The 25,750-nt window shown below is 33.5% G+C and overlaps 2 protein-coding genes across 11 annotated transcripts in view; one reads left to right on the forward strand and one right to left on the reverse strand.

Moving 5' to 3' along the window:
* Positions 1 to 14,637, forward strand: part of LOC132705607 (proton channel OtopLc) — a 49,430-nt gene extending 34,793 nt beyond the window's left edge. The window contains exons 8-16 of one of the 7 annotated variants that reach the window (XM_060676294.1): positions 2,084 to 2,456; positions 4,607 to 4,767; positions 4,858 to 5,029; positions 5,116 to 5,349; positions 9,207 to 9,494; positions 9,656 to 9,929; positions 11,368 to 11,649; positions 11,717 to 11,897; positions 11,987 to 14,632. In XM_060676294.1, the coding sequence (XP_060532277.1) occupies positions 2,084 to 2,456; positions 4,607 to 4,767; positions 4,858 to 5,029; positions 5,116 to 5,349; positions 9,207 to 9,494; positions 9,656 to 9,929; positions 11,368 to 11,649; positions 11,717 to 11,897; positions 11,987 to 12,295 (2,274 nt within the window). In that variant the 3' untranslated portion in view covers positions 12,296 to 14,632. Of the gene's footprint in view, positions 1 to 2,083; positions 2,457 to 4,606; positions 4,768 to 4,857; positions 5,030 to 5,115; positions 5,350 to 9,206; positions 9,495 to 9,655; positions 9,930 to 11,367; positions 11,650 to 11,716; positions 11,898 to 11,986 lie in introns of all 7 variants that reach the window. The other 6 variants (XM_060676295.1, XM_060676296.1, XM_060676297.1 and 3 more) reach the window with 6 other exon arrangements.
* On the reverse strand, positions 8,131 to 25,704 carry LOC132705609 (histidine--tRNA ligase, cytoplasmic). Of its 4 annotated transcripts, none has more exons than XM_060676302.1 (10): positions 25,589 to 25,704; positions 24,883 to 25,536; positions 24,477 to 24,770; positions 23,365 to 23,595; positions 16,985 to 17,206; positions 16,547 to 16,753; positions 16,190 to 16,487; positions 15,428 to 15,714; positions 15,176 to 15,371; positions 8,131 to 8,955 (listed from the first exon to the last, which is right to left on the reverse strand). In XM_060676302.1, the coding sequence occupies exons 2-10, from the start codon at positions 24,970 to 24,972 to the stop codon at positions 8,813 to 8,815; spliced, it is 1,968 nt and encodes a 655-aa protein (XP_060532285.1). In that variant the 5' UTR covers positions 24,973 to 25,536; positions 25,589 to 25,704; the 3' UTR covers positions 8,131 to 8,812. The 4 variants fall into 4 exon arrangements, with proteins under 4 accessions (XP_060532285.1, XP_060532287.1, XP_060532288.1 ...); XM_060676304.1 differs by lacking the exon at positions 24,477 to 24,770 and adding an exon at positions 24,330 to 24,476 and having other exon boundaries at positions 8,135 to 8,955; XM_060676303.1 differs by lacking the exon at positions 8,131 to 8,955 and adding an exon at positions 14,646 to 14,805.
* Between the last annotated feature and the right edge of the window lie 46 nt (positions 25,705 to 25,750).

Consider the following 25,750-nt stretch of genomic DNA (forward strand, 5'->3'; position numbering starts at 1 on the left):
GTATAATCTAAAAAAACGAGTGCAGTCAGTTCACCACGGTCCGTGGCCTCCATTATATCATCTGCATCCGTGTGGGCAATATACTCAGTTGGAGAACCAACTTTGGGAGGAGGAACGGTATGAGCTATTTTCCAACAATCTAGAAATGTTCTGCTGTCAATACACGAGTTTGTAATATGGACAATCATTGGAATAATATGTGGAAAATACGGATACATCAGACTTAATGACATACAAAGCTTCCTCGACCTCTTCCGTATTAGCAAGCTCAAATTCTAAATCACTAACTCCTCAGACAGGCACGAAGGAGTCTTCAGCACTCAAAAAGGAAGTACTTATTTTATCTGAGAGGCCCAGCTGGTCATAAGACCCATCCGAACATACGGTGTAATTGCCTGGGACCCAAGGCACAACAGAAAATTACGAGCCGTAAATTAGACCAGATCCAAAAGACTATTACTGAAGCCATGAAAACCACACCAACCAAAGCTGCTGTGTCTCACACATCTTGATGTATACATAGAAAAGGTGGTTTTCATGACTATGGTGAGTCTCTGTGGCGTTGACAAACACGACAAACACCAGAGGGAATATACGCACCAACCAGGCAAGCGTAATTAACATCTACTTCAAGATCTGGCTTTCGAACTTGCTGGCTTCTTAATGGTGTCACAGCATATACTTTTAGGGCAGCAAACAGTTCTTTAAAATCCTCGCTCATATTTTCGGTGCCAATAATAACAATATATCTACTCCTCTCTTGTTTTGTGTCACGATTTGAACTTTTCGTAGGTATTTCAACTCGACACAACCCGACTACCCTGTTTTTCAAAGATAATTGCTATTTATTTTTATTTATATTTTCAAGGGTTTTCAATGTTTCCTTTTTATTTGATCCATTATAGTGCCATGTTCATGAATTTTTTAACTTCTCAAACCTATATTTGACGGCCATCATCGGTACTTTATTGCTTGGTTTGGGGATATTCGAGAATATCTTCGAAAAGCTGCACTGGCCCCAGACTCTTCCTATGCGACGTCCACGATGACTGTCGGCAAAGGTAATGCCTCAGATATCTTAGACTCAGGTGTCACCAGCAGATACAGGCCCGATGGGACACGCAATACAGCACCATTTTTCATCTGTCCTGTTCATAGGCGATTAATTCCTCGTTTGTAACGAACATTATTTATGAATATAATTGTGTAGGCTTCCACGAACGGCGTCCTAATCTGTGAGATTTTCCGGCCTGTTAGACCATCGGTTTTGCTAACAAAGCTTTCAGCTGCTATTGCGGCAGCCGTCTTCAGTGGGGCATAGATTGTAGCGCGACGACTGTATCGGTACTAACCAAAACTAACCAAAACCAATGGACCACGTCCTAACAGCCCGGAAAATCTCACAGATTATGATTTATGAACCCAGCCACCACAATCACTGGCACACTGGATTTTATTTCGAGTTCTTGTTAGATTATTTTTACGTTTCACGCAAGATAAGCTTCCTTTTTCAGCACCAGGCGTGTACTAAGTCTACTGGTTAATTAAAAAGACTAAAAAAAATTTGGGTAGTTTTTCCCTTATTTATGTGCTATTATCAAAGGCATATGTTAGGACACGTGAGAGTACTAATTTGTGATTATTGTGGCGTTAATCTTAGGTTTCTCACTACCACCACACATAAGCTATAACTTCGCGCGCTAAAAATTGTTTCAAATTAAATTAACGACAATAACACAGACATTTGCGAAACGACTGGCAACATACAGATTGGAAAAATGGCGACTACATATACGTAAGATTTATATATTTGTCACGTTTATACCAATATAGTAATGTGACAAATTAACAATTAATTATTCATTTTGAGAATGTGTTCTAAATGTGCCAAAGTAAAATACAGCAGATCTGTTTACGATTAGAGTTTCTAGTAGAGAAGAACACCATGATTGTCCGAACCAGTCACCATCGATTACTCCGCACAGCACAACCTCTTATCGTCTAGTTCTTTTATTTTATTTATTTATTTATTTATTTTTATTTTACTTTCGTTGTACACCTCCATTCTCCTGAACTCCCGCAGAGCACCACGTACCGGCGCAACAGCGAGGGCGTCGTCGACGCCGAGGACGTGGTGCCCGTGCCTGTGGCGGAATTATCCAAATCCGCGGCACTCCGTCACCAATCTTCCCCTGTTGTCTCACAGGGATCGCAGCCGCAGCCGCAGCCGCAAGAGCCACCAAGCGCAGTACCACCACCACCCGTCTTGCCACCGTCGGCACCCGTCGCCGGTCACCCCGTTACGAACAACGTAGACCTGGAGAGCGGCGTCGTAGTGCAACAAGTACCGCCCACCAGGGAAGCACAACAGGTCACCACGAAATCAAAATGCAAGAGGAAAACGACACAAAACGATCACAGCCACGGGAGTTTCTTTTTGAGGATCGGTGCTATCGGTATGATTTTTCCAAATCCTTCAGAATTAGGTTAATTTTAAATCATATAGCGCTGTTTTGACTTTTTTTCTGGATTGAAATTACTATGTATTTTGAAAAGTATAGTGCCCCACATGGGAGTCAACAATCTATTATCATAATATTGAGCTATTTATGAAGGCACTAATGAAAATCTTGTACTTTTTCAAACTAATAATAATAAATTTAGCATTCTGACATTGACCAACAAGACATTACTGATATTGTTGTCTTGACGTATTGGTGATTTTGTTTGAGTTTACGTTTTCACTCTAGAAAAAGTGATATCTGTTTAACCTCTTTTGATAAAAATTTTATAAAAAATAATAGTTTTAACCTGCGTGGCAATATACAGACGGAGTTGAGCCTCTGTTATCCATCGCTGAGCATTTTATGAGTAACTTTTCGTATCTTATGTACAGCACAATCCCGATTTTCCGAAATCCGGTTTATCCGAAATAAACTATTAAAAAATAAAAATTCCGATTAATCGAAGATCGAAGAAATCCGCATTATACGAAACGCCTCTAGAATTCATTTTTACTGCTGGGAGTTTCACGGCGATACGGCGGTCTAAAATGCGATTTGTCTTGGTTAGGGGACGGCGTGTTACAAGTGTGTAATAACGTCTGTTATGATCGCAAAAAGAGTAGTTTTATTTTGCATTATTTTATAAAATGTAGCGTCGGAGCAATAAACGTAAACGCGTTATCAGCTTGCAGGAAAAACTTGCGGTTCAACGATTAGATAATGCGAATTGCTTTAAAATATAGCAAAAGATTTGCTGGTTATTGAACGGCCTGAAAAAACGACATAGTGTGTCTGCCGATGCATCTGCCGCAAAAAAAATTGCAGAGAATTTTATGAATCTTATCAAAAGAAAATGTTGCTTAGCTGCAAAAATGGACGTTGGAGCACCTGGTTACAAACGTGGCAAAGAACATATAACTGTTCTTGCAAACGCTAATGCTTCTGGGTGACACAAGCTTCCATTATTATGTAAGTCAGCAAAAACGCGAGCCTTCAAGAATATTCCCCAATGCTTTTCCTGTCTTGTATAAAAATTAAAAAAGAAGAAGGATGAATGCGAATCTATTCAAAAATATGTTTTTTGAAAATCTCATCAAAAGTACAGTTTTTTAAAAGAGCACGGATACCCCAGAAAACGTGTTTTGGTTTGCTACTTTTGTTGACAATGCTCCCACTCATCCAAGTGCAGAGCAACCTGAAAGTGGGGAAGTAAAAGCTATGTTTTCTCCTTCTATTGCAACTTCTGTCTTTCAGCCCATATGTGAACAATTTACAACGTAATAGAGACGTTTGCTATTGGAGTACATTTTGGAAGAAGTGTAATATAACTTGGAAAACGTTGAAGATAGTTTTGGATAGATGGTTTGGAATCAAATACAAGGTAGTAACCTGGAAAACTCTTGGAGTCCGACCATGATGAAAGTTTACAGCAAATTTTCACAAAAATACCAGGATATGAAAATGTTCCGGAAGCGGATAGTGTCGAAGATGAAAACGACTGACCAAGAAGTAATTAAAAGTGTTTGCAAAAATGCTATTGAAATAAACAGTGATGACGATGATGATAGCGAAGTAGAAGCCACTGACAATATTCCGTTAAAAATGTCACATTCAGAAGGTCTAGAGGCCTTGGTGGAGCAAGCGCTGACTTCTGTAGAATAACAAAAAATGCAACTCCCGCCGATGTTCTTTTTATTAAACCTAGGAGGGATATTGTGGCCAAAAACAAGAAGTAGCGTCAAGCGAGTAAAGCTAAAAATTACCTCATTTTTAAGACAGTAAAGTAGATTCTATGATTACATTTAACATGAATGTAAATATATAAATAGAGACTATGTTCAAAAAAAATTTGAGAAATAAAAATTAAATAAATTATATCTTCTGTTTTTTTTCTATAAATGTCTTTCAGTCGATCTAACGATATATGTATCCTAAACTTCAAAAAATTTACCAAATTTCCATTATTTCAAATCACGTTGGTCCACAGTACTACGGATAATCTGGACTGTCCTGTATACAATGTTGATTGGTCCTATTTTTATCTGATAATCAATTAATTTTTCCACATCAATTATTTTCAACATATAGAAATATTGTTGCAGCTTTTGGTTTGGGTACGATGATCTACAATGGACTAGAATTTGGTTCCTTTTTCGAGGTTCCATTTACATCTCCATGTTACATGATCTTAAGGGGCGTGAACCCGGTACTCCAAATGATATTCACCTTTATGCAAATGTATTTCATCTTCATGAATTCTCGGGTAAATAAAACACTTGACTATATTTCATGTTCATGCAAAGTGTTTAACCAGCAAGAAATCTATTATCACAATTTTATTGAACTGTTTCAGCTGAATATTCACAGGTTTAAAGTAGTTGCCAGATTTGGTCTGATGCATGTCGTTGCTACGAACATTTGTGTATGGATCCGAACTTTGGTATTGGAATACATAAAAGAAATAACCCTTTACCACCACTACCTTCTCAATGACACTACATCTACAGAAATGGCCCCATTTGCAGGTATATATTTAAGTGGATGTTGTATATATTTTGTGTTGTGATCCACATATATGTACCTAGCTTTTACCGAAAATTCGCGTTTTCAGAAAGTATCCGACAACACACATTACGAAACGCTAACACTGTACTAGGCACGCACGTCGCGAAACCCGATGTAATAACCACCAGCACCACCGCTTCGAGCTTACTAGCTGCTGTCACGACAGCATCGACACCAGCTTCCGTAAAAAAATTCGTAACAACCACTGCTCGTAACGCTTACCCGATATTTAATAACATCATCACCACCACAACAACGTTGCCGCCTACAACCACCAGAAGTAAGTATTATTATTGCTAATGGTTGGTGTAACTATTTTTGGTTTTTACTTTTGTGTTTAAGAGAGACCTATACCTTATCTCCAAACATACGGGGGTTACCAAAAAATATATAAATACAAAATACATAGAACACCCTACATTTGATTGTTTTTGTGGATAATCCTTTCAAGGACAAATTTAACGATATATATGAGTATGGGTCTGTATGCACCGTTTCGAACTTATTAGCTATCATCTTCAGAATTCGGGTTATGTTTAAACCATCATTGTTGGGTTGCTTATTAACTTTTTAAACTTTTTTCCATCTATTATTATAGCCACTATAATAGCAATTTCAATTATATAACATAGTTACGGGTCTCTGACTTATCGTTTTGGCATAAGTATCAACTTGTTCACAACCGTTTTAGAGCATTGTTAAGAGGTCATATTGAAAACAAAATATTAAGTTTTGCACAATGTTGCCAAATTTCGCAAATTACTTATTTCTACGTTTAAATGTATACGTAAAATGATTACAAAAAATTAACACTAACTACTAATGCATATTACTTACAAGCAAAATTAATTAAATTACTTTTTCTGCTGTTTTGAAGAATACAAGTAGTATATGCTATTTCTAAATGGTATGTGGCATTTGAGACGTAATTCGTCTCATTCAGATACTGTCTTGCGCGAGCTCGTTGTTGTACTTCCAGAACTGTTGACGGTTTATCTTTGTAAACCATATATTTCAATGTGTCCCACAAAAAAAGTCCATCGGGGTCAAATCTGGACTCCTCGCTGACCAGGAGATGGTTTCGCAAATGATTGCATCACTTCGATGGTAAGGAGTGCTATCTTGCTGCCAAATTAAATTTGGATGCTCTCTTTGGGGAATATTATTGTGTATAAGTGGCCGAATTTCGTTCCTTAATAAGTTTAAATATATGGGTCCTAAAATTCTAGATTTCCAGATTGCGCGTCATACTTTTAGCGATTTTCGCCCTTGCTTGTTTACTTCAAAACATTTTTTTATTTTTATTTTATTTTTTGTATTAAATAGCACCGCCGATATTGTAAATATTGATTCATCAGTCCAAATTATATTTTGAAACATGTTATCTCAAAAATGCTTATCCAAAATTCCAGTCTTAAGTTAAAATCTGCTTCTTGTAGTTTTTGTACTAGTGAATTTAAATGGCTTATAACTGTCAATTTTTAAACATGTTTGTAGTGTGGTTAGTCTTACGTCTACATCTGAAGCGATAAAGCGAGTGGAGGTCTCTGGAGTACATATTCTCAAAATGCAGAAGAATATCTAGCTGCATATTTTCATCCAAAACGGTTCGGCTCCAATTTGTTTTGACTAAAATACTGCCATTTGTTCGAAACCGCTGGTATATTTTGGCAAATATTTTTTCCCTGGCAATCGCCTATGGAGAAATTTTGCTCTATATTGTCTGAGAGCAAGAGTCGCACTTTTGTTATTGCCGATGTAACATTCTAATAGGTCAACTTTTTCCTCGTTCGTATACATTATACTCAACAAAAATACAACTTAATAAAATGAAGAGAAAATAGTATAAGTCCGAAAAAATACGCTTAAAACATTATAATACACTAATATCTGCCAAAAACAAGTAATATTACCACAGCAGAGAACTACTATGGTTTTCAAAGCTACTGCGATAAAAGTTTCTTAAATTATCAATGTAAAAGAATTTATATCTTTTTGAAAAATAATTGCCAATTAAGCCAAAACGGCAAGTCAGAGGCTCGTATCATGTTATATAATTCAAATTGCTATTAAAGTTGCTATTTGAAAATCCAATAATATACATACATAAAGGTGTACATTTAAGAAAATTGAGAAAAGTGTTATTTCGGGAAACGTGCCAACGCCGCGTATATTAAGAAAATATTTTAAATTTGATCATTGCCTAAAGAAAAGCATTATTTTCGTAGAAACAGTAGATGGAAAAAATAAGCCACCCAACAATGATGGTTTAAACATAACCCGAATTCTGAAGATGATCACTAATAAGTTCGAAACGGTACATCACAGACCCATACTCATATGTATCGTTGAATTTGTCTTTAAAAGGACTATCTAAAAATGCAATAAAATGTAGGATGTTCTGTTTAAAAAAATGTAACTTTGTTTTATCATCCTGTATATAAAAAAGTGACAATTAATAAAATTAAAAAAAAAAAAAAAAATTTGTAACCCCCATAGGTTTTGAGATAAGGTATAGGCCCCTCTTAAACGGGCCACCCTGCACTTTATCTTCGAGAATTTTATACACATCCATTATGTTTAGTGTATACGGTGCAAGAAATCACGAACGAAAAAGTCTCGAATAAAACTTGTAAAAATGGAGAAATGTAGTAATGAAACTCTCCGTAGTACAAAGGGGTTTGAATAATGCACTGCTTTTGACAAACATCAATAATCTTCGTTACTTAGTTCGTAACAAATTTGATGGGAAACACCAAATTTTTCCCGGCTGCTTATCCAGCTTCGTACCCATACATGTTGCTAGTTAGTATTACTAATGTAACTAACGTTACACTACTAAAACAAAACCTTGTTCGACCCAAGCAATCTTTATCAAACAGAAAACACGAAATCGAGTTTCTGATATGGTTTCTAGCGCGGTGTACATGCAGCTTAATAAATAAAAAGATTTCTTCTATATATGTCTATATAAGTGTTAAAAATAACGGCTTTCCCAAAAAATTAATTTTAAAACACAAGACTAACCAAAACAACTAATGTTTCTTCTCATTTCATGGATGGTTTAACCTTTCTAATTAGATCTGTGTGAGAAGATGCCTCAAATATTTCGTTAGTTCAAATGAATAATTCATAAATAGTCAAAAGTGAGTTCTTCAGTTCAACTAGTTTATCTTAGATCAAATCAGTTTATAAGAAAGCCAATAAAACAGGAGCCAATACTAACCAAAACAATTTTTTCTTGGGCTTACGCTGTCCTCGTTTCCTCGTAATCAATAAACCAGTTTGGCTCGGCAATGATAGATTCGCTAGTTACCAACTAAATATTTTAATTTAGCGCTTCTTTAAATAATATATTTCGCAACAGTTAGTGTTTTTCTATTATGCAGATTTGATTGAAAAATGGTATGCCTATATAAAGGGTGATTCAATAAGGGTTTCCACATTAAAATAATACAAAAAACTCGGAAGAATATAAAAATATACAAACATTTTTATTTGCCATTTTAGATTAGTGTATTACAATTAGGTATGAAAGATGATTTCATTCAAATGACCCCCGCCACTCATGTGGCATGACGTAATTCGTTTATTGAAATTTCCTATCACTTTTTGACACAATTCAGGTTCTATGCCGGCTATTAAGCGCTTAATGTCCTGTTTCAGCTCTGGAATAGTGTTTGGTTTATTTCTATACACTCTGCTTTTTAGATACCCCTAAAAAAAAATCTAGGCGAGTAAGATCACATGATCGCGTCGGCCAATTGATATCGCCGTTCCGTGAGACCAGGAAACTTGCCCGGCAGCAATTGCATCTTTTCTCTGGATGTGTGACAAGTGGCTCCATTGTGTTGGAACCACAAATCTTCAATGTTCAACCTTCCAACTGCTCCCAGAAAAAAACAGATATCATGTTTCGATAACAGTGTTCTCCGCATTATCCTCGAAAAAAAAGGGGCCAATTATTCCTTCGCACCAAAATGCGCAGGAAACTCTTATTGAATCACCGATTACTTCCTTAGAACCAGTATTTATAATGTTCATTAGTAAAATTAGTGCAACATGTAATTAAGTAGATTCATTTAATATCATCAAACCCGCCATACTAACCAATTTCGTACCCCACTAACAAAAAAGATGTGTTCACCACCGTGAAAACCATACCCACGGCAATGTTTCGGATTCGGACAACCGTGGCACCACCCACAACTACTACGACTACCACGACCCTATTCCCATTCATGATGGGTATGAGAACAACCGCGTCAAAGATGTGGAGAGCTTTTACGACTGCGAGCACTACCACGTTTCCCGCCACTACCCCCACTACACCGAGGACTCACGCACCCACCACCCATGCTACATTGAAGCATTTCTTCGACTTTGGAAGTTTCGATAGCTTTATGTCTAATGATGTTGCCAGTGGTACGTGTGGAATGGGCTTACTAACTTCACTTGTTCATATTATTTGGCTTGCTACTGGGTTGATTTTATTTAGTTTTAGTCCTCCAAATTTTTTAGGGTACGCGTGTATTTTAGTAGAATATAGATACCTTATTATTAACTAATATTTTGTTATTTTTTAGTCGCAGAAGAGCCGGAACTGTTATCGAATGATTTGAGTCATCAATCATCCATGCTGGTCAATAACAATTCGGAGATATTAGACAATATTATGCCTCAAGCCTTAATAAAGTACTTCAATCAGTCCCTCTCTAATGATAGCTGTGGCAGGATAAATATTATGGGAACCATCGTTCAGGATTCCGCTCCTTACTTGTTTCCTTTCATTATTGAATACTCGCTCATCGGCGCGGCTGTAATTTACGTGATGTGGAAACACATTGGAAGAAATCCAAGGTAACTTTCATTTCGAGAACAAACATTAAGGAATACCATGTTACATTCTTACAAAAATATGATTCAAATTCGAATTTTATTTGGGGATATTACAATATTCAATATATAATACGTATTACAGAAAAATTTTTTCGCATTTCGTCAATTTAAAACATTTTGAAAAATATACGTGTATACGTGGTGTTTCAAAAAACGATACGCTATTTTATAGGGTAGATAAAATATTCAAAAATTACGCTACTTTGGTTAAAAAACACCCGCCCGAAGACGCCTCTTTCAGAAGGTAAAAGAGGCCCCAAATTATTTCTGAAACGGCTTAAAATACCTTAATGAAATTTAGACCAGCGTCGCTAAAGTGGGGGTGCCATTTAATTTTATCCCAAGCTTTTTTTGGGGGATATTACATCTTTTGAGCTGAAATAATCTTTTTTCAAACAGTTTTTCATCTTAAAAAGATTTTTTTTGGATTTAGTTACTATTAGATAAAATTGTTAATTTTTGAACTTAATTTTTTCATCTGTAAATTTTATCACTTAATCAAAGGTATATGTATATGTGGTCTAAATTTAGTTTCATTTTAAATCGTTTCAAAATTCATTTAAAAAAAAAACAATTTTTTTGAAGCCCCTTTTTACGGTCATATATATCTTCTGTTGGGAGCACTACCATTTTTTTTTTCATGTTTTATGTACTTAAGAAATTAGTGGATATTTTTTAACACCCTGTATATTAGGTGGAATTTTGTTTTAAAATGACACGCATTGCCATTTTCGTAAATTAAGTAATGTAGATAAAAATCATGCAATATCGAGGTCAGTAGTTATGAAAATGTTGGTAATTTCAAAGTATCTAAACAATGAGTAACCATAAATTGAATGAGATAATTAAATTTCATTTAATCTAGTTAAAAGCTGTCAGGATTTTAGGACAATTAATTTATTACCTAAAAGTATGTTATAATGATATTGGGCCTTGACCCGGAGTTCTACATGTTCTATATTCGAAATGATATTAATTAGATGATTTGACGTTTATCCTAGTCCAGATATTACGGTCACCACTCTCCTCTGACAAGAGTAACCAGACAGTAATTGAAAAATTGACATAAATTCCACAGTAACCTTGAACAAATTGGTTTCTTACACAATTTGAAAACGACCTATTTAAATGAATTAGGGTCACATTCAATTAAATTCAAAAGCAACGTCCTCAATGTGCATTTTGAAATTCAAAATTACGTTCTATTGGCTGTATAACTTTGAGATATTCCTTGTTGACTGTTTTCAATGTAAGGGCATTATTCATTGATTCCCATCCACACCAGCAGCAAGAGGTTTTTCAAAAATGCACCTTTTCGAAAATTTATATCTTTTTTATATTGAAAATTCATATTTACTTGGCGTCTCCTATTTTTTACAAAAGTTTATACATTTTAAAGGTTCGTGACACAGGAAGACCTGGAGCACAGACTGGAAATCATGCTTTCGCGCAGGGCCGTGGCCATGGCTCAAGCTCAACAGGGCCGGGTGGATTGTGTCGGCGCATCAAAAGGACTATTCTTTGGCTTGCTTATGCTCGTTGGTTCTTTAATTTGCCTGATCCTGTTTTTCGTGTTGATTCGTAACCCCGAACTGGGACTTCTGGCGATTTATCTGGCCGATGTTTCTCATTGTGTTCTAATGGTGCTCAGCATTTTGGCAATTATTATTGGGTTTATACGGTAAGTTTTAGTCAATGCTTCAAACAGTTTCTAGTTCTTCTAACGGTTGTTTATTAATATTGTCCAGGGTCCAGGGGCTGAAGTTCAAGACGGAGGAGCAAAGCGATTTGAACGATATTCTTTTACGCGTCTCAGCCTTTGGTTTATTTACATATGCCGTCTTCAGCGTCATCGCTGGCCATTTGAACGCATTTACAAAAGAACCGAACCTACTGGTTATGATAACCGGAATTCTCTCAGTCGTTCAGGTAGGTTCCCTAAATTTTTTGAACCGGCACACTTTGTCAAAAGCGGAAGAGAATTTACGGGATCATAATAAAAATTTAAATATTTCCAGGTCATCTTACAACTGTTATTCATAGCAGACGTTTCTCGTCGCCGGGTACATCTTCCTGAACACGACCGAACCAAGCCAGGGCGACAGGTCGTCACATTTCTTCTTATCTGCAATTTGACGATGTGGATAATTTACACTTTCGAAACACAAAAGGTCGAAGCGAATCCCGTGCAGAAAGATTTCTATGGATTCCTGGCTTGGGCCATAGTTCAGCGCATAACATTGCCGCTGTGCATCTTCCACAGGTTCCACTCAGCCGTAACTTTGGCAGAGATTTGGAAAACCAGTTACAAAGCGAGGTTAGAATAAGTTCCCTGGATGTGTTAATACAGGATGTGAACGTTTACGGATATCAAAATTGGCTGATCTCGGGTTTGCGAACAAGTTTCTATCCTTAAGAGAGCAGAGGTGAGGTTGTAACATTCAACAAATTTCGTCGATATCGTGGCCAAAATCGAATTTAAAACGTAAAACAACCTATTAACGAAATTTGTATAGATTATAAGATTGCTGGCATATTGAATTCGTTGTATTTACCCTGTTTTGTGATAATCTTTAAACAATAAGTACGTTAATTTTTATCTTGTGTAGCAAAAATTATGTAAATACATGGTTAATTGGTAAGTCTGATATTTTTGCTCATGTACATAAAGCAGAAGTTTTAAGTTTATGTTGATTTGTTTCCTTTAAATATTTATTTATTTTTGTTATTTTTATACCATGGACCCCTTAAAAAATATTTAGAATAGAAAATTGTTAATTTGTCTCCGTTTCTTGTTTTGACTTGAGGTGCGGCCAAAACAAAATATCCACATATATTTTTGCAAATGGTGTTTTTTAAACAAAAGACTGAAACTAACTAGTCAGCTATTACATATTTAATTCTAAAACAGTTTTACATTTCGCAATATCATCCCCTCTTATGTCATTTTCGATGAATTAACAATTTTAAGTAAATCGCCTCAGACGTTACAGCGAATATTTCTAATATGTATGCGCATTTATTGTTTCAAATTCAAACACAGCATCTTGAACTTTCTGGAAATGGAAATTCTGGATGGAGTCGTACTTCTCAAATACAGCTTTCCACAACAACCAATAAAATATTACCATGTTACTGAACATGTGAATGAAATGTGAAGAGTTATTTCTGCGTGTATATAATTAATTTTATTACCAAAAAGTGAATTGGTTGCTGCTTCTGTCACCAGTATTATTTAAACGGCTTGTGGGTTTTGGAAACAAAATGTTTTAAGTCCCTTTTGCAAATAATATAATATGCTCAATATGAACAAAGCAAGGCAAAATCAAATTTCTATGGTGGTGGTAACGCCTTTAAATTCTGGTAAAAGCAGTTGTGTGCGTTTTTTTTGATAGGTTACTTGATTGCTTTTGCCGGTTCTAATACGAAAGTATTAGTGCAAGCTCTGTTTAAAGATCTTGTGATAGGGATTGTATGTGTACTTCATTGACCTCATTATTTTCATCATATTTTCAACTTGCCCACATCAGCAGATTAAAACGTACCATATTACTGCAGCATTTTGGACATCTTATTACCTTAATTCACTTAATTATTAGCGGTAATACAAATTTATTACCGGACTTGTATTGGGATAATTTTAGAAGCAAGTATTTTATGCAAAATTTGATTTCAAACGGTTGGTGGATCAATCGCAATAAAAATGTGGTATTGTATAATCAATATTTTGGAAATAAATTTGACTGGGAGGGATCAAAATGAAATACATTTTAACAAAATTCCGCAGTTAGGTAACTGACAACTTATTGAAACTGAATTAATGATTTGTTTTTATTTTGTGATGATTATATTGTTCGAGACTTACTTGGCGAAAATTCCACAATTATTGTAGATACATATAAGTGATCATGTTGAAAGAATCGTAAAATAATTTTAAGCTTTTTATAGTAACAATGAAAACGTGGCTCATTGATTACTAACACTTATTGTGAAAAATGTCTCTATATGTGTGTTGTCAAAAATTAAGATTAAAAACTAACAATGTTATAGTATAGAATAAGATATATTTGTATATATTCAATTGTCAATAACTTGGTTTTCACTTAAATCGCCCATAAAAATGTACTTATATATATAATACCAAAAACTCATTGCATCCTAAATACTTAGTATATATGTACCATCTTAAATACAATTAATACATGTTACCTTTAAGAAGAAAATGGGAACGATTTAAAATATAAGTGATATAAATTATGCAATGCGTAATTTATTTTTTATTTCTTGAATTTCAAAACCATGCACAAATAAAATTTGATTGGGAACATCACCTTACATTTTATACTTAAATATATCACTTATCATTTTAATTAACAAAAGAGAGTAGCATAAAGGTGTGCTCAAAATGTGTCCAATGTTATATTGCTATAGCACGAGCTTTGGAAGAGTCGTTTTTAAACACTGCCGTATTTCTTGTAAACATTTTTAGAAATCATTAAGTCCATCCGGATACAATTTGTTGTATCGGTAAAACCGCTCATTTCGTTACATTTAAGTACATATGCTCCATTTCAGATACAGTGTTCGAATTATTTTAATGAAGCAACTTCTTACATTTGATAATCTAGAATAATGTGTGTGTAATTACTCAATTTTCAGAGTGTAGTTATAATTTTATTAAATTTTACATTGTTTATTTATTTAGACTAATAAAATATATGAGAAATTATATAACTGCTTGTTTTGCTTCGGGCCTCGATGCTAAGTCCAACCCTACACTTCCACTCTTATTTATCTCTTGCTTATATTATTTGTGACAAGGTATAAATATTTTTTGCTGCAACATATTTTTAAGTTGAAATTTAATAATATTTTTGATGTGATTAATAATATGTAATATAAGGAGTGCTGATAAATTAAATAATATCCCACCCAAAATGTGACATAGATCTGTTTAATAGCAGCAAAGATAATACACAATCAATTTTATGGGTTGTAATTTATATATTATATGTAATGTCGGTTTAAGTGTTTGTGAAACACAATAAAAATAAGTTGCTTATAAATATAACTAAATATCAAAAATTAAGAATAATAAATAAATTACTTTATTTAAACAAATTAGATGTAAATAACACAACATAAAAAATATTCCAATTCCATTAGTTAATACTACATTGGTACTGTGCCATTTAAACAGAGCTCACCTAACCGCCGTCTCAATTCGTCAGTCAAAGAGCCCCGTTTCACTTCAATTTCTTCCCTTGTGGACACATTTCGGAGCTTAACAACTCCTTTTTGAATTTCTGATTCGCCCAATATTACCGCAAACGGTATACTCCTTTCCTCACAATATTGCAACTGGGCCAGTAATTTCGGATTTTTTTTATATGAAAATTCCACCTATAGAATGGAATTTTATCAAACAATTCAAGAACGTATTGATTCGCAACACAAACCTTAAATTCTTCGTCCCACAGTTCTTTACATATCTTTAAGCGCTCCTCAGCCAGATTCTTTTGCGCTGTCGCTATATACACATCTACATCGGTCGTTCGAAATTTTCTATTAGATGCCAAAAGTTTTCCTTCCAAAACAGCGAACAATCGTTCTATGCCTACGGAAACACCGACACAAGGGACCTGTTTATTTTTAACATCGAACATGCCGACCAAGTTATCATATCTACCACCGCCCGCAACTGAACCCACAGAAACATCATTGTCTCCTTTATTGTCTGTATTTTCTGCAATAATTTAATATACATTAATAATAACATTTTCTACTACCGCTAAACATAATCAAGGTAAAAAGTAACACTAAACTCCATTCGTCACATTGCATTTCTCTTTTCCTGTCTGTCACTACCCTTCCTAGCCCTACGGGCAGCAGACATTGATAATGCGAACAAAAACAAAATTTGTTTTTGGAAACGAAGCAAATGTAATGATTTTGATTTTGGAAAACTGTGAAATTTAGCACCAGCGAATGCCGCTAATGAAACGGAACTGTGAAGTTATTGTTCATAGAATATGTATTAGTAATTTGATAAGACTCGAGAATCGATAAAGTGTAGTGTTGGTAACAAAAGTAGCAGGAGTCACTTTCTTTTGTAAAGAATAATAAACGTTGCATCTTCGAACCAAAACAAAGAGCCAATGGAGACTAACCCTTTTTGCCCCGTTTATGTCCAGTGAGTTAATTGAAAACCATATACTAACCTTCTAGAAGCACCGCTTCATATATAATCCCAGTGTAGTAATCTAAACCTCTAGCTAAACTCAAATCGAACAGAACCCGCTCAGAAACTCCAAATATGTCACAATACTTCAGAAGGAGTTTTATCGCTTCCAAGCCTTCAACCGCTGATTTGTTTTTCGACAATTTGTCGTCCCGTAACAATTTATCTACTAAATCCCCTCCCCCGTTCAATTTAACATATTCCCCAATTTTATCCGCCACGTCTTCTGGTAAACCTTTTTCTTCCACCATTTCTTTCTTGATTTCCGCCCAAGGCGACTAAAACAATGCACGTTGCTGTCCCGCTTACATTCATTACGAACAAAAAAGACCTTTACCTTATCCAATTTATCAACAGCTGAACATATGCATCTGAAACTGGCCTTGGGCACGCCGCAGGCCTCAAACATTCCGTCCAACAAAAGTCTGTGATTTATTTTGACCACGAAACGGGTAATGTCTAATACCTGCATAATTTCGCAAACGATCCTAATACATTCGGCATCTGGTATCATCGGATCATAAGCGCCCGCTATATCGAAATCCTATAATGATAATTCAAATGCACCCACGCGCGGTAAAAATTTCTCTAATTGATTTGGGTACTTGGTACAAATAACAGCCTTGACCTCTGTTGCAGTAATGATTACTATTAACCTTACATGTGATCTGCATTTTTGTATTTTTATTACATTTAACAAAAAACTAGGACTTCAAAATGCATTTAAAAACCAATGAATTACTGAAATTCACTATTGACATTTAAAAATACTTACGCACTGGTAGAATTCCCTGTATCTTCCTCTCGACATCGATGGATTATCACGTCTGTAAACTTTGGCTATGTGGTAACGTTTAACATTTGTAATCTTATTCATAGCTAAATATCTGGCAAAAGGAACTGTTAAATCATAGCGCAGAGATAATATTTCGCCTCCCTGGTCTTTTAAATCGTAGATTAATTTTGAATCTTCGCCGTATTTACCAGTCAACACCTCCTGAAAAGGATGCATGAAATTAATAGTTTTTCCACAAAAAAGTTGCTATGAAAAAATAATGTGTCTCCTAATTGATTCTTCACCACCAAACTGTTTTAGAATAACGATTAATAATAAATCACCGGACTTTCTGTTATTATCTTACATACTTCATGCAATTAACACTACTTTTTTTAAATAATAAGTAAATAAATAACAAAATATGTATTTTTTGTTGTCATATATGCAATAATATAATAATATGCCTTCAACAAATAAAAAATTATTAAACCCCAACACTTTATTATAAACAACCTCCTTGCTGACTATACACAAGATTAAAATATAGTACACAAATTTTAAAATTATTTTAATTGGAAATAATATAAAGTGAATTTATAACGAAATTTTTGTCAACATTTTCCAATAAAAATATTTGCTTCTCAAATAACTTGTATTATTTAAAATTTCTTCTCGTAACTGGAAATCCAAAACACCAAAAGGAATGTGCGACGCGGGCAACAAATATGGGAAAACAAAATAATGTTTTTTGATAAATTGGCCTAAAAAGATATAGGCGTATATGAGGTATTGCGTGTTATATGTTATTCCGTACTCTCCGTAACGTTATTGGAAACATGAACAAAATGCGGAAAGATGGAAGAAGCTGGTCTGCCACTATATTGCAGTAACACTATAGAAAAACGAAAAAACAAAAAAAAAACATTATTTAAACCTTACGTTGTGAAAACTATTGCAAATAAAGTGAAAGCGTATAGCCGCATGAAATTCTTGTTACTTGCAAACCGTTTTGAGATGCCCAATAAAAGTAACTATTGCTTTCCAATTTTAAAAAGCAACACTAATTTATTTTTGTTTTATGGGGATAAATATTAAATAATAATTTAATATTAACTAACAACGTGACTAAAAAACATTAAAATTAATTGACGGATAGAAAAAAAGCGCTCAGTCTGGAAGTGCAATTTTTTAGAATACTACAACAGGAACGTTACAAAAGTTACTAGAAGTAAATATTACACAGCGTGGCCACTTTTTCCGTGGGATCGTTGTGAGTAATTTCGAAACCATTAAAAATACAACGTCCATTATTGCAATAATAGTTGTGTATTTAGGTGCACAATGCGGTAAAGCTAAAATAATTAAATTATCAGAGATGGGCTAAGAAATATTTTTCAAAGACTAAGTCCTTTGATTTTAGTAGTTCCTGCTTAGCACATTTATTCTATTTTTACAGGTTATAAGATTCAAAATGAATTTCCCCAGAATTAGCTTGAATTAACTCTATAAAGGAAATATAAAATAAAAGAATTTGCAACAATAAAAAACGATCTTGGAAATGCAAAATGTAGTGTGACGGTAATATTAGAATTTTTAGATTTATTTTTACAAGAGGATTTAATAGCGAAAAAATGTACAAAAATTCATTTTATTTTGAATGGGCAGCAAATAATAACTAATATATTCTCCCAATTCATAATTGTTATTACATTTCGGTCAGGCGGATTAATGTCCCTATTTCTAGGTACAAGTAACATGTCTTGGTAACATTAATAATAATAGAAAGGTTGACTCAACTGGCTGATATTTTATTGGAATTTAAAAATAAAAGCAATGGCTTAGGGCGTACCGGTTCATATTAATAGATATAATTAAATTGAAATATTAATTAATTAATTATTTTTTCTGTTAGATTGTCCTTCTATTTTTGATTTTTTATTATTGACCTTAAGAAATTTCAATTGCAATATGTGATTATACTTTTAATAAGAAATAATATGTTTTAATTGTAAATATGAACAAGTTAAATAAAAATTTGGTTAATTAAATTAAACAAAACCAAAACATAGCATCAACCGACCGCGTAGTTAATCCCACAACATCGTAATTGTCTGACCAATCGTTAGCTCGTGACTGAATTGGCGTTTATCATTATATTCCATAATATACTATACTATTTCTTAATTATTTCTCAGTTGTCATTACGATTTCTTATGTCATGTTATATTTCATAATTAATTGATGCAACAACGTCACAATTGCTGTCAAAACGAGCTTTAAAAATGACAAATTTCATGTCACAATTCAAATAACCATAACATTTTACCATTTTTTGATTCTATAATGACAAAAACAAGTGCGCGACTTGTAAATTAATTTAAACCAAGACTGATATAAGAAGATTGCGGCTAGTCAAAGGGAAGAAAGGAAAGTGTTACAGCTATTTACCTATTACATGCAAATATAAATCTGATTTAATAAAATCGAATCATTAGTTGACACTTGATATTCAGTCTGTTACCAGCATTCAATGGCCCTGGCAGCAGATAATGATACTGAAAATATGGAGATTTAACAAACTAGAATACCAATTTATGCTAGTCGCATATCCTCATAATTATAATATTGATTTTTACGCTAGAGGATAATCCAATTGAATAGAATATATTATAAAGTTAGCATTTTAATTTATGTATTCTGCAAGTCGTAAACACAAGATATATTTTTGATTGGTTGACATTTTTGGCGTCCGAAAAAAAAGATGTAAGATTTGTTTGGGGTCGTTGGGGTTATAACAGATTTTTGGAAAAACCCAGGGTAGTATGGCATAAATAAAATTTAGCTGACTATTGAAGTACATGTTCTCAGTATATCTTGCATTAAAATAAAACTAAAAATTACAGAAATATCTTCCGTTTTTTATTGCATTTTGAAATATTTTCAAATACCAAACCAAATGACTTTTGTGTCAGGTGAAGATATGAACTAGTCAAATGAAACTGTTCACACTTCATATACAGGGTGTTAAAAAAGTACTCTGCCAAACTTTAGGAAACGATTCTTTATGTGGCTTTAAGGCGAAAACTTCATATAAACATAGATCCAAAAATGCATATTTTTCAAGATTCAGGGTGTAAAATTTTCTAAAAAATTTGTTTTTCTTTTTATAACTTTTATATCACTTTCGATATTTTTATCAAATTTTCATCATCTTTTAATTATTGAGAGGCGGTTTTTGACACAAAAGCCTTATTTGTAGTTTTACCAGTGGCATTCGTACGGGGTTGGGACTGAATATTTTTAAAGAAAAAAATTGCACGCCTCTGCTTTTTCTGAAAACAAAAAAGATTTTTCAAATCCCCATGCAATTTGGAGCAAATTTGGTGTAACTTGCTTTCGTGCTTCACAATAAAAAAAAATAAATAAATACAAAAAATTAACTACTAACAGGAAGACGTTTATTATTACATAATAGTAAACAAAAGATAACTATCTTTACAAGCAATACTCTCCCAGAAAAAAATTAATTAGAGCAACTGCTGTGTCTTCTTTCCGATTCCTTAGATCTTCCTTACTTTGGACTGATTTGTGTACACTAATGTTTTTAAGTGTCCCCAGAGAAAGAAATCTATTGGATTTAAATCAGGTTACCTGGGTGGCCAAAAATGTGGCCAGAACACTCAATCCATCGATCAGTATAATTTTCATATAAATACCGACGTGCTACTTAACTGAAGTGCGGTGGAGCTCCATCATGCCTAAACTACATAGAACGTTTTCGCTTTAGCGTGTTGTTAGGAAAACATTTAAAAAACAATAAAACGAAATGTCCAAAATCCCAAAAATCAGGTGTCTACAAGTTGAAATGCGGATCTTGTCCTAAAATTTATATTGGACAGACAGGTAAATCCCTCAAGAAACGCATCAACGAACAAAAAAGAGCGTTTAAAAACAATAGTCTAGATTCTAATTATGCTACACACTTAAACACAAAAAAACACATTTTTGACGACAATTTTGATATTTTACATACAGCCACAAAAAGTAGAAAATTAAATTTATTGGAAGCCATGGAGATTAACAAAATGAGACATTCAAATGTATTGCTTAACGATCAATTATATTTAAATACCTCTCCTTTATTGAACTTAAATTTTCACAACATTAATTAAGGTTTTATGGTCATTTTTCGGTATATATAGTAGCAGGTAGTTTGTAAATATTACATTTGATAAAGACACGGTGTTGTCGAAACAATTGTCATGTCAAAATATATAATTTCGTGAAAATCCGAACTTTTAGTTCTTATTTTTTTTGATAAATGGATTTTCATCAAGTAAAAACCACCTCAGTTCAATCCCCTATAACTCCAATCCAAACATTTACCGAAAATTGCTCTTGAAAATGGTTTTCAATTACGGCGCGAGGATTATTATATGATTGTTATGGAAGTTTATTACTGAGTTACGGGAAAACATGCCTCGTCGATAAACATCATTTGTGATAGAAACCTTGGATTTTGCACTAACTTATTTTGTATATATCTACACGAAGCCACTCTTAGCGGAAAAAACTTTGGCAAAAGAGCTTGGACTCCTTGCATATGATAAAGGTAAAGATTTTAAAATTTGCCATACTAATACATGGGTAACATTTAATTCGGTTGCAATTTTTCTCGTCCTAGTTTCTGGGTTATCTTCAATAGCACTTGTGACAGCTTCCTCTATCTGAACCTTTCTTACTGTTCTTGGTCTCCCCATAAGAGCAGTACACCTCCTAAAACTACCCGTTTCACCAAGTCCGGAGTGAATATTAACAAAAAGTTGTCTGTTAGGTAGCGGACGGTTAGGATATCTTTTTTGATACATCCGTCTTGCAGCGCGAGCATAACCATGAACCATGCCATACACGAAATGCATATCTGCCATTTCACGGTTTGTGAATTGAACCATTTTCACCAAAACCAACGAATAATTTTTAAATAAACTTTTAATTTGTTATAATTTGTTAAATAAACTTTTAAAAACCACCAACAAACAAACCAAGTGCAATTTTATTTAGAAATTTGACAACTGTCATGTTATTGTTATAAACAAATTTATTAACGTCGCTTAGCAAAGCCCATTTTGGCACTTTAGGTTTTTTTGACTAGTAAATTGTCGATTAAATTGCAGTTTGTTCCTTAAAATTTACTATTAAATTGCTAGTTTAATTTTTTAAAAAAGTACATTTAAAAATGTTGATGTAGTAGCAAGTTTTAATTAATAAAAAAAAAGCTAAAAAGGACCGCGTGAATGCTAATTGGAAATCATAAGTGTCATGGCAAAACAAGTACGAGAAATAAAAAAGACATGACTGTGAAAAAAGAATCACTAGATTATTACAAATTATACTTATTTCTTTTTATGGGCACTAGTCATAGCACTACACGTGCCAACTTTCAAATAGAGCGGACTTTACATAAAAAATAACATTGCAAAATTACATTTGGGTTGTGGTAGATACATTTATATGTTTTTTTTTAAAGCGAAAATCGTGCGCCGTACGAAAGCAAGTTCATGCACCAAATTTGCTCCAAATTGAATGGGAATTTTAATAATAATTTTTGTTTTCAGAAAAAGCAGTGAAGTGCCATTTTTTTCTTTAAAAATATTCAGTTCAAACCCCGTACGGACGCCACTGGTAAGAATAAAAATAAAGCTTGTGTTCACCAAATTTGATAAAAATATCAAAAGTGACATAAAAGTTATAGAAGGAAAAACAAATTTTTAAAAAAATTTTAACACCCTGTATCTTGAAAAATATACATTTTTGGACCTATGTTTATATGAATTTTTCGTCTTAAAATCACGAAGGAATGGTTTCTTAAAGTTTGCCAGCATACTTTTTTAACACACTGTATATGAAATGTGAACAGTTCCATATCTTCACAAAGGTCATAAGAAAAATATTTCAAAATGCAATAAAAAACAATGGTAGATATTTCTGTAATTTTTAGTTTTATTTTAATGCAAGATATACTGAGAACATGTACTTCAATAGTCAGCTAAACTTTATTTATACCATACTACCCTGGGTTATTCCAAAAATCTGTTATAACTCCAAGGACCCCCTGTATATTCTACCTTCTTAGCTTATTTGAATTCAATTATTTTTTATCTTATATTATTTAGTACTTAAAAAAAAATGCATGTAAAAGGTACGTACGTGGCTAAAAACATCTTTACTTTGGCATTATACTGTACAACTGTGACTATGTAAATGGTTTTAATAGAAAAAAATATTTTTTATCCACATATTATTCTGACTTATTAGTCATTTTGAAAAATTAAAGACTAGCGTATCCATAATTAAATAAATATAAATTCCTAACTCACCTTTAATTCAAAAACTGGAGTGTCTATGGTTTCTGCGCCATGTCTCTTAAAAACTGTCACTATCTTATTCAACACAGAGAGACGTAATGCCATTTGCTCAGGAGAATAATCTCTTGTGCCCTTTGGTGTTTTAAGTGTGAATTTCTGGTTAACATTCTCCGACTGCGGTCCACCATCTTTCTCACTAAGTTGCGCCTTAAGATCTAGCAATTTATTCACTTCCTCAGAAATCTAAAAAAAAATTAAACTATCAAATAAACAAAACACATTGACAATAATGATTTTGTGAATTTTTGTTACTCTCGTTAACTATAAACATCAATGGTCAGTATTTTTTTTTATGCATTTAATACTAAAGTTTAATACTTTACTGTTATTTTTTGCTTGACACATTATCACTAAGCAATCAAGAAAAATGGTTGACCCCCCTTAAGCAAGACATGGAATTTTGAAGTCAACAAGTTTATCTGTTTCTGCACAATTTGTTTAAAATTGTATTAGGCCTTATCAATCCTAATGATTTCATTTGCAGGATTTGATATTAAATTGTGTAAATAAATTGCAATATTTGGCACACTGACATAGTAAGAAAACTTAGCTGGTTAAAAACTTAAACAATAACAAACCTGTTTGTTCAAAATCATCCTTAATAAAGACACAAACTGATAACTGTGTTGTTTCACCAAAAAGTGTTATACAACTACTAAATGACAAAATTTGGTTCATTGTTAAGCAACAAGAACAAAAAACTAAAATAAGCAAACCACAAATTGCTCTAAGTATTGGTTAAACAGAATTTTACCATTGCATCATCAATTTACTTAATTTAGAAAAACAATCTAGCTTGGGACTAATAAAAGAAATTTATTGTGGTTTGAAAGTTTGAAGAAGCATATTGATGTTTTTTGTAATATATTTTCTTAAAAAACAAAACTTAAAAAAAGTAGTGTTTAAATTTCACTGACCTGAGGAGGTCTATAAGCTGCAGAGGTCAAGTAAATATATCTATGGCACATCTTTGTCTGCCACAATATTCTAAACAGAGTATACAACGTCATTTTTGCAATTTATATGGCAAATTAACGAATCTAAGCTACGTTTTTGCAATTTACCTGAACATCTAAAAAATATGTAGTTAACTGTCGAAGTTTTACTGGATCACATTTCAAGAATTTACTTTGTTCAACTTCTGAGTAACTCTTAATGTGATTATACCATCGATTCACATGTACATACTTTTTTAACAAATTTTTACACTTTTCATCGCTAGACAAACACTTGTATATAATTGAATCGGCGACGGAAGGATTATAGAAGCATAAATAGCTGCAATCTGTGAGATAGACGTTCAACACGGTGTAGAATTCTTCTTTATGTAAAAATGAATGGCAAATTCCATTTGCAACCTGGAGAATGAAAATATTCTGAATTATATCAGCTCTTCGACACATTTTTGCCCAAATTGATAGCAGAATTACTCAGAATCTATGAACGAAAGCAAAACCAAATATTACTCACCTTTTCTTTGGAAGCTTTTGAGGATTTTAATTTTCTTACAATATCAGCTTGTTCCTTAATTTGCCTATCCAACATTTCTTTCGCTGACATATTTAACAAAGTTTAAACACGTGGAGTTAGTTTCTTATTTATTTCAATGAATCACAACACGACGTAGCCAAACGTAAAATTTTCTGATGTAATACACCAACAAAAATACGTTGCATATGTTGCATATAATTAAATTCTAGTCTAGCATCTACTTCTATTCAAGGTCAAATTACGTTCCATGCGTTTCCACCTTCCACATTTTTGTTCCATCACAGAAAAATCGGTAGGGTTGTCATAAATCCATTGGCACAGAATACAAACAGAGATATATATTATGGATCTTTAAACACAACTTCTATATCTTCAACATAGATAAAACTATAACCCATTCTTCTTCTTCTTTGTATTACTTATGGTGGGCAATATGACTACAAACAATTATATTCTTCAATTTGCGGGGAAAGAAAAGCTTCGATGTGCACTTCATTAAACTGGAAAGTATCACGGTAGACCAAAGACAATAATGGTGGTATGTATTCCAGTCTGTCGGGACCTAAGTAACGCAGCCCTTGTAGGCAGTAACTATCCACTTTTGTGTGAGTCTACTTAGAGCTGACGTATATCCTGGAATCAAACACTAGGACAGTGTCAAATAAATGTATTATCTTAATCATACCTTTCACATCTCAGGGTCGGTTTTATAAGAGGGTGTTCCTTCTGCGTTTGGAGTTAATCCGCTGGTAGGTGCGGGATTAACCATTTCATGAGCCAGAGTTTGTATTAACTCTGCCTCTCCATTGGGTAAATGTAGTTTTTAACTAACATTTAATGGATGGAT

The sequence above is a fragment of the Cylas formicarius genome, unplaced genomic scaffold (assembly GCF_029955315.1).
Source record: "Cylas formicarius isolate icCylForm1 unplaced genomic scaffold, icCylForm1.1 PGA_scaffold_7__23_contigs__length_41026272, whole genome shotgun sequence".
Taxonomy (NCBI): domain Eukaryota; kingdom Metazoa; phylum Arthropoda; class Insecta; order Coleoptera; family Brentidae; genus Cylas; species Cylas formicarius.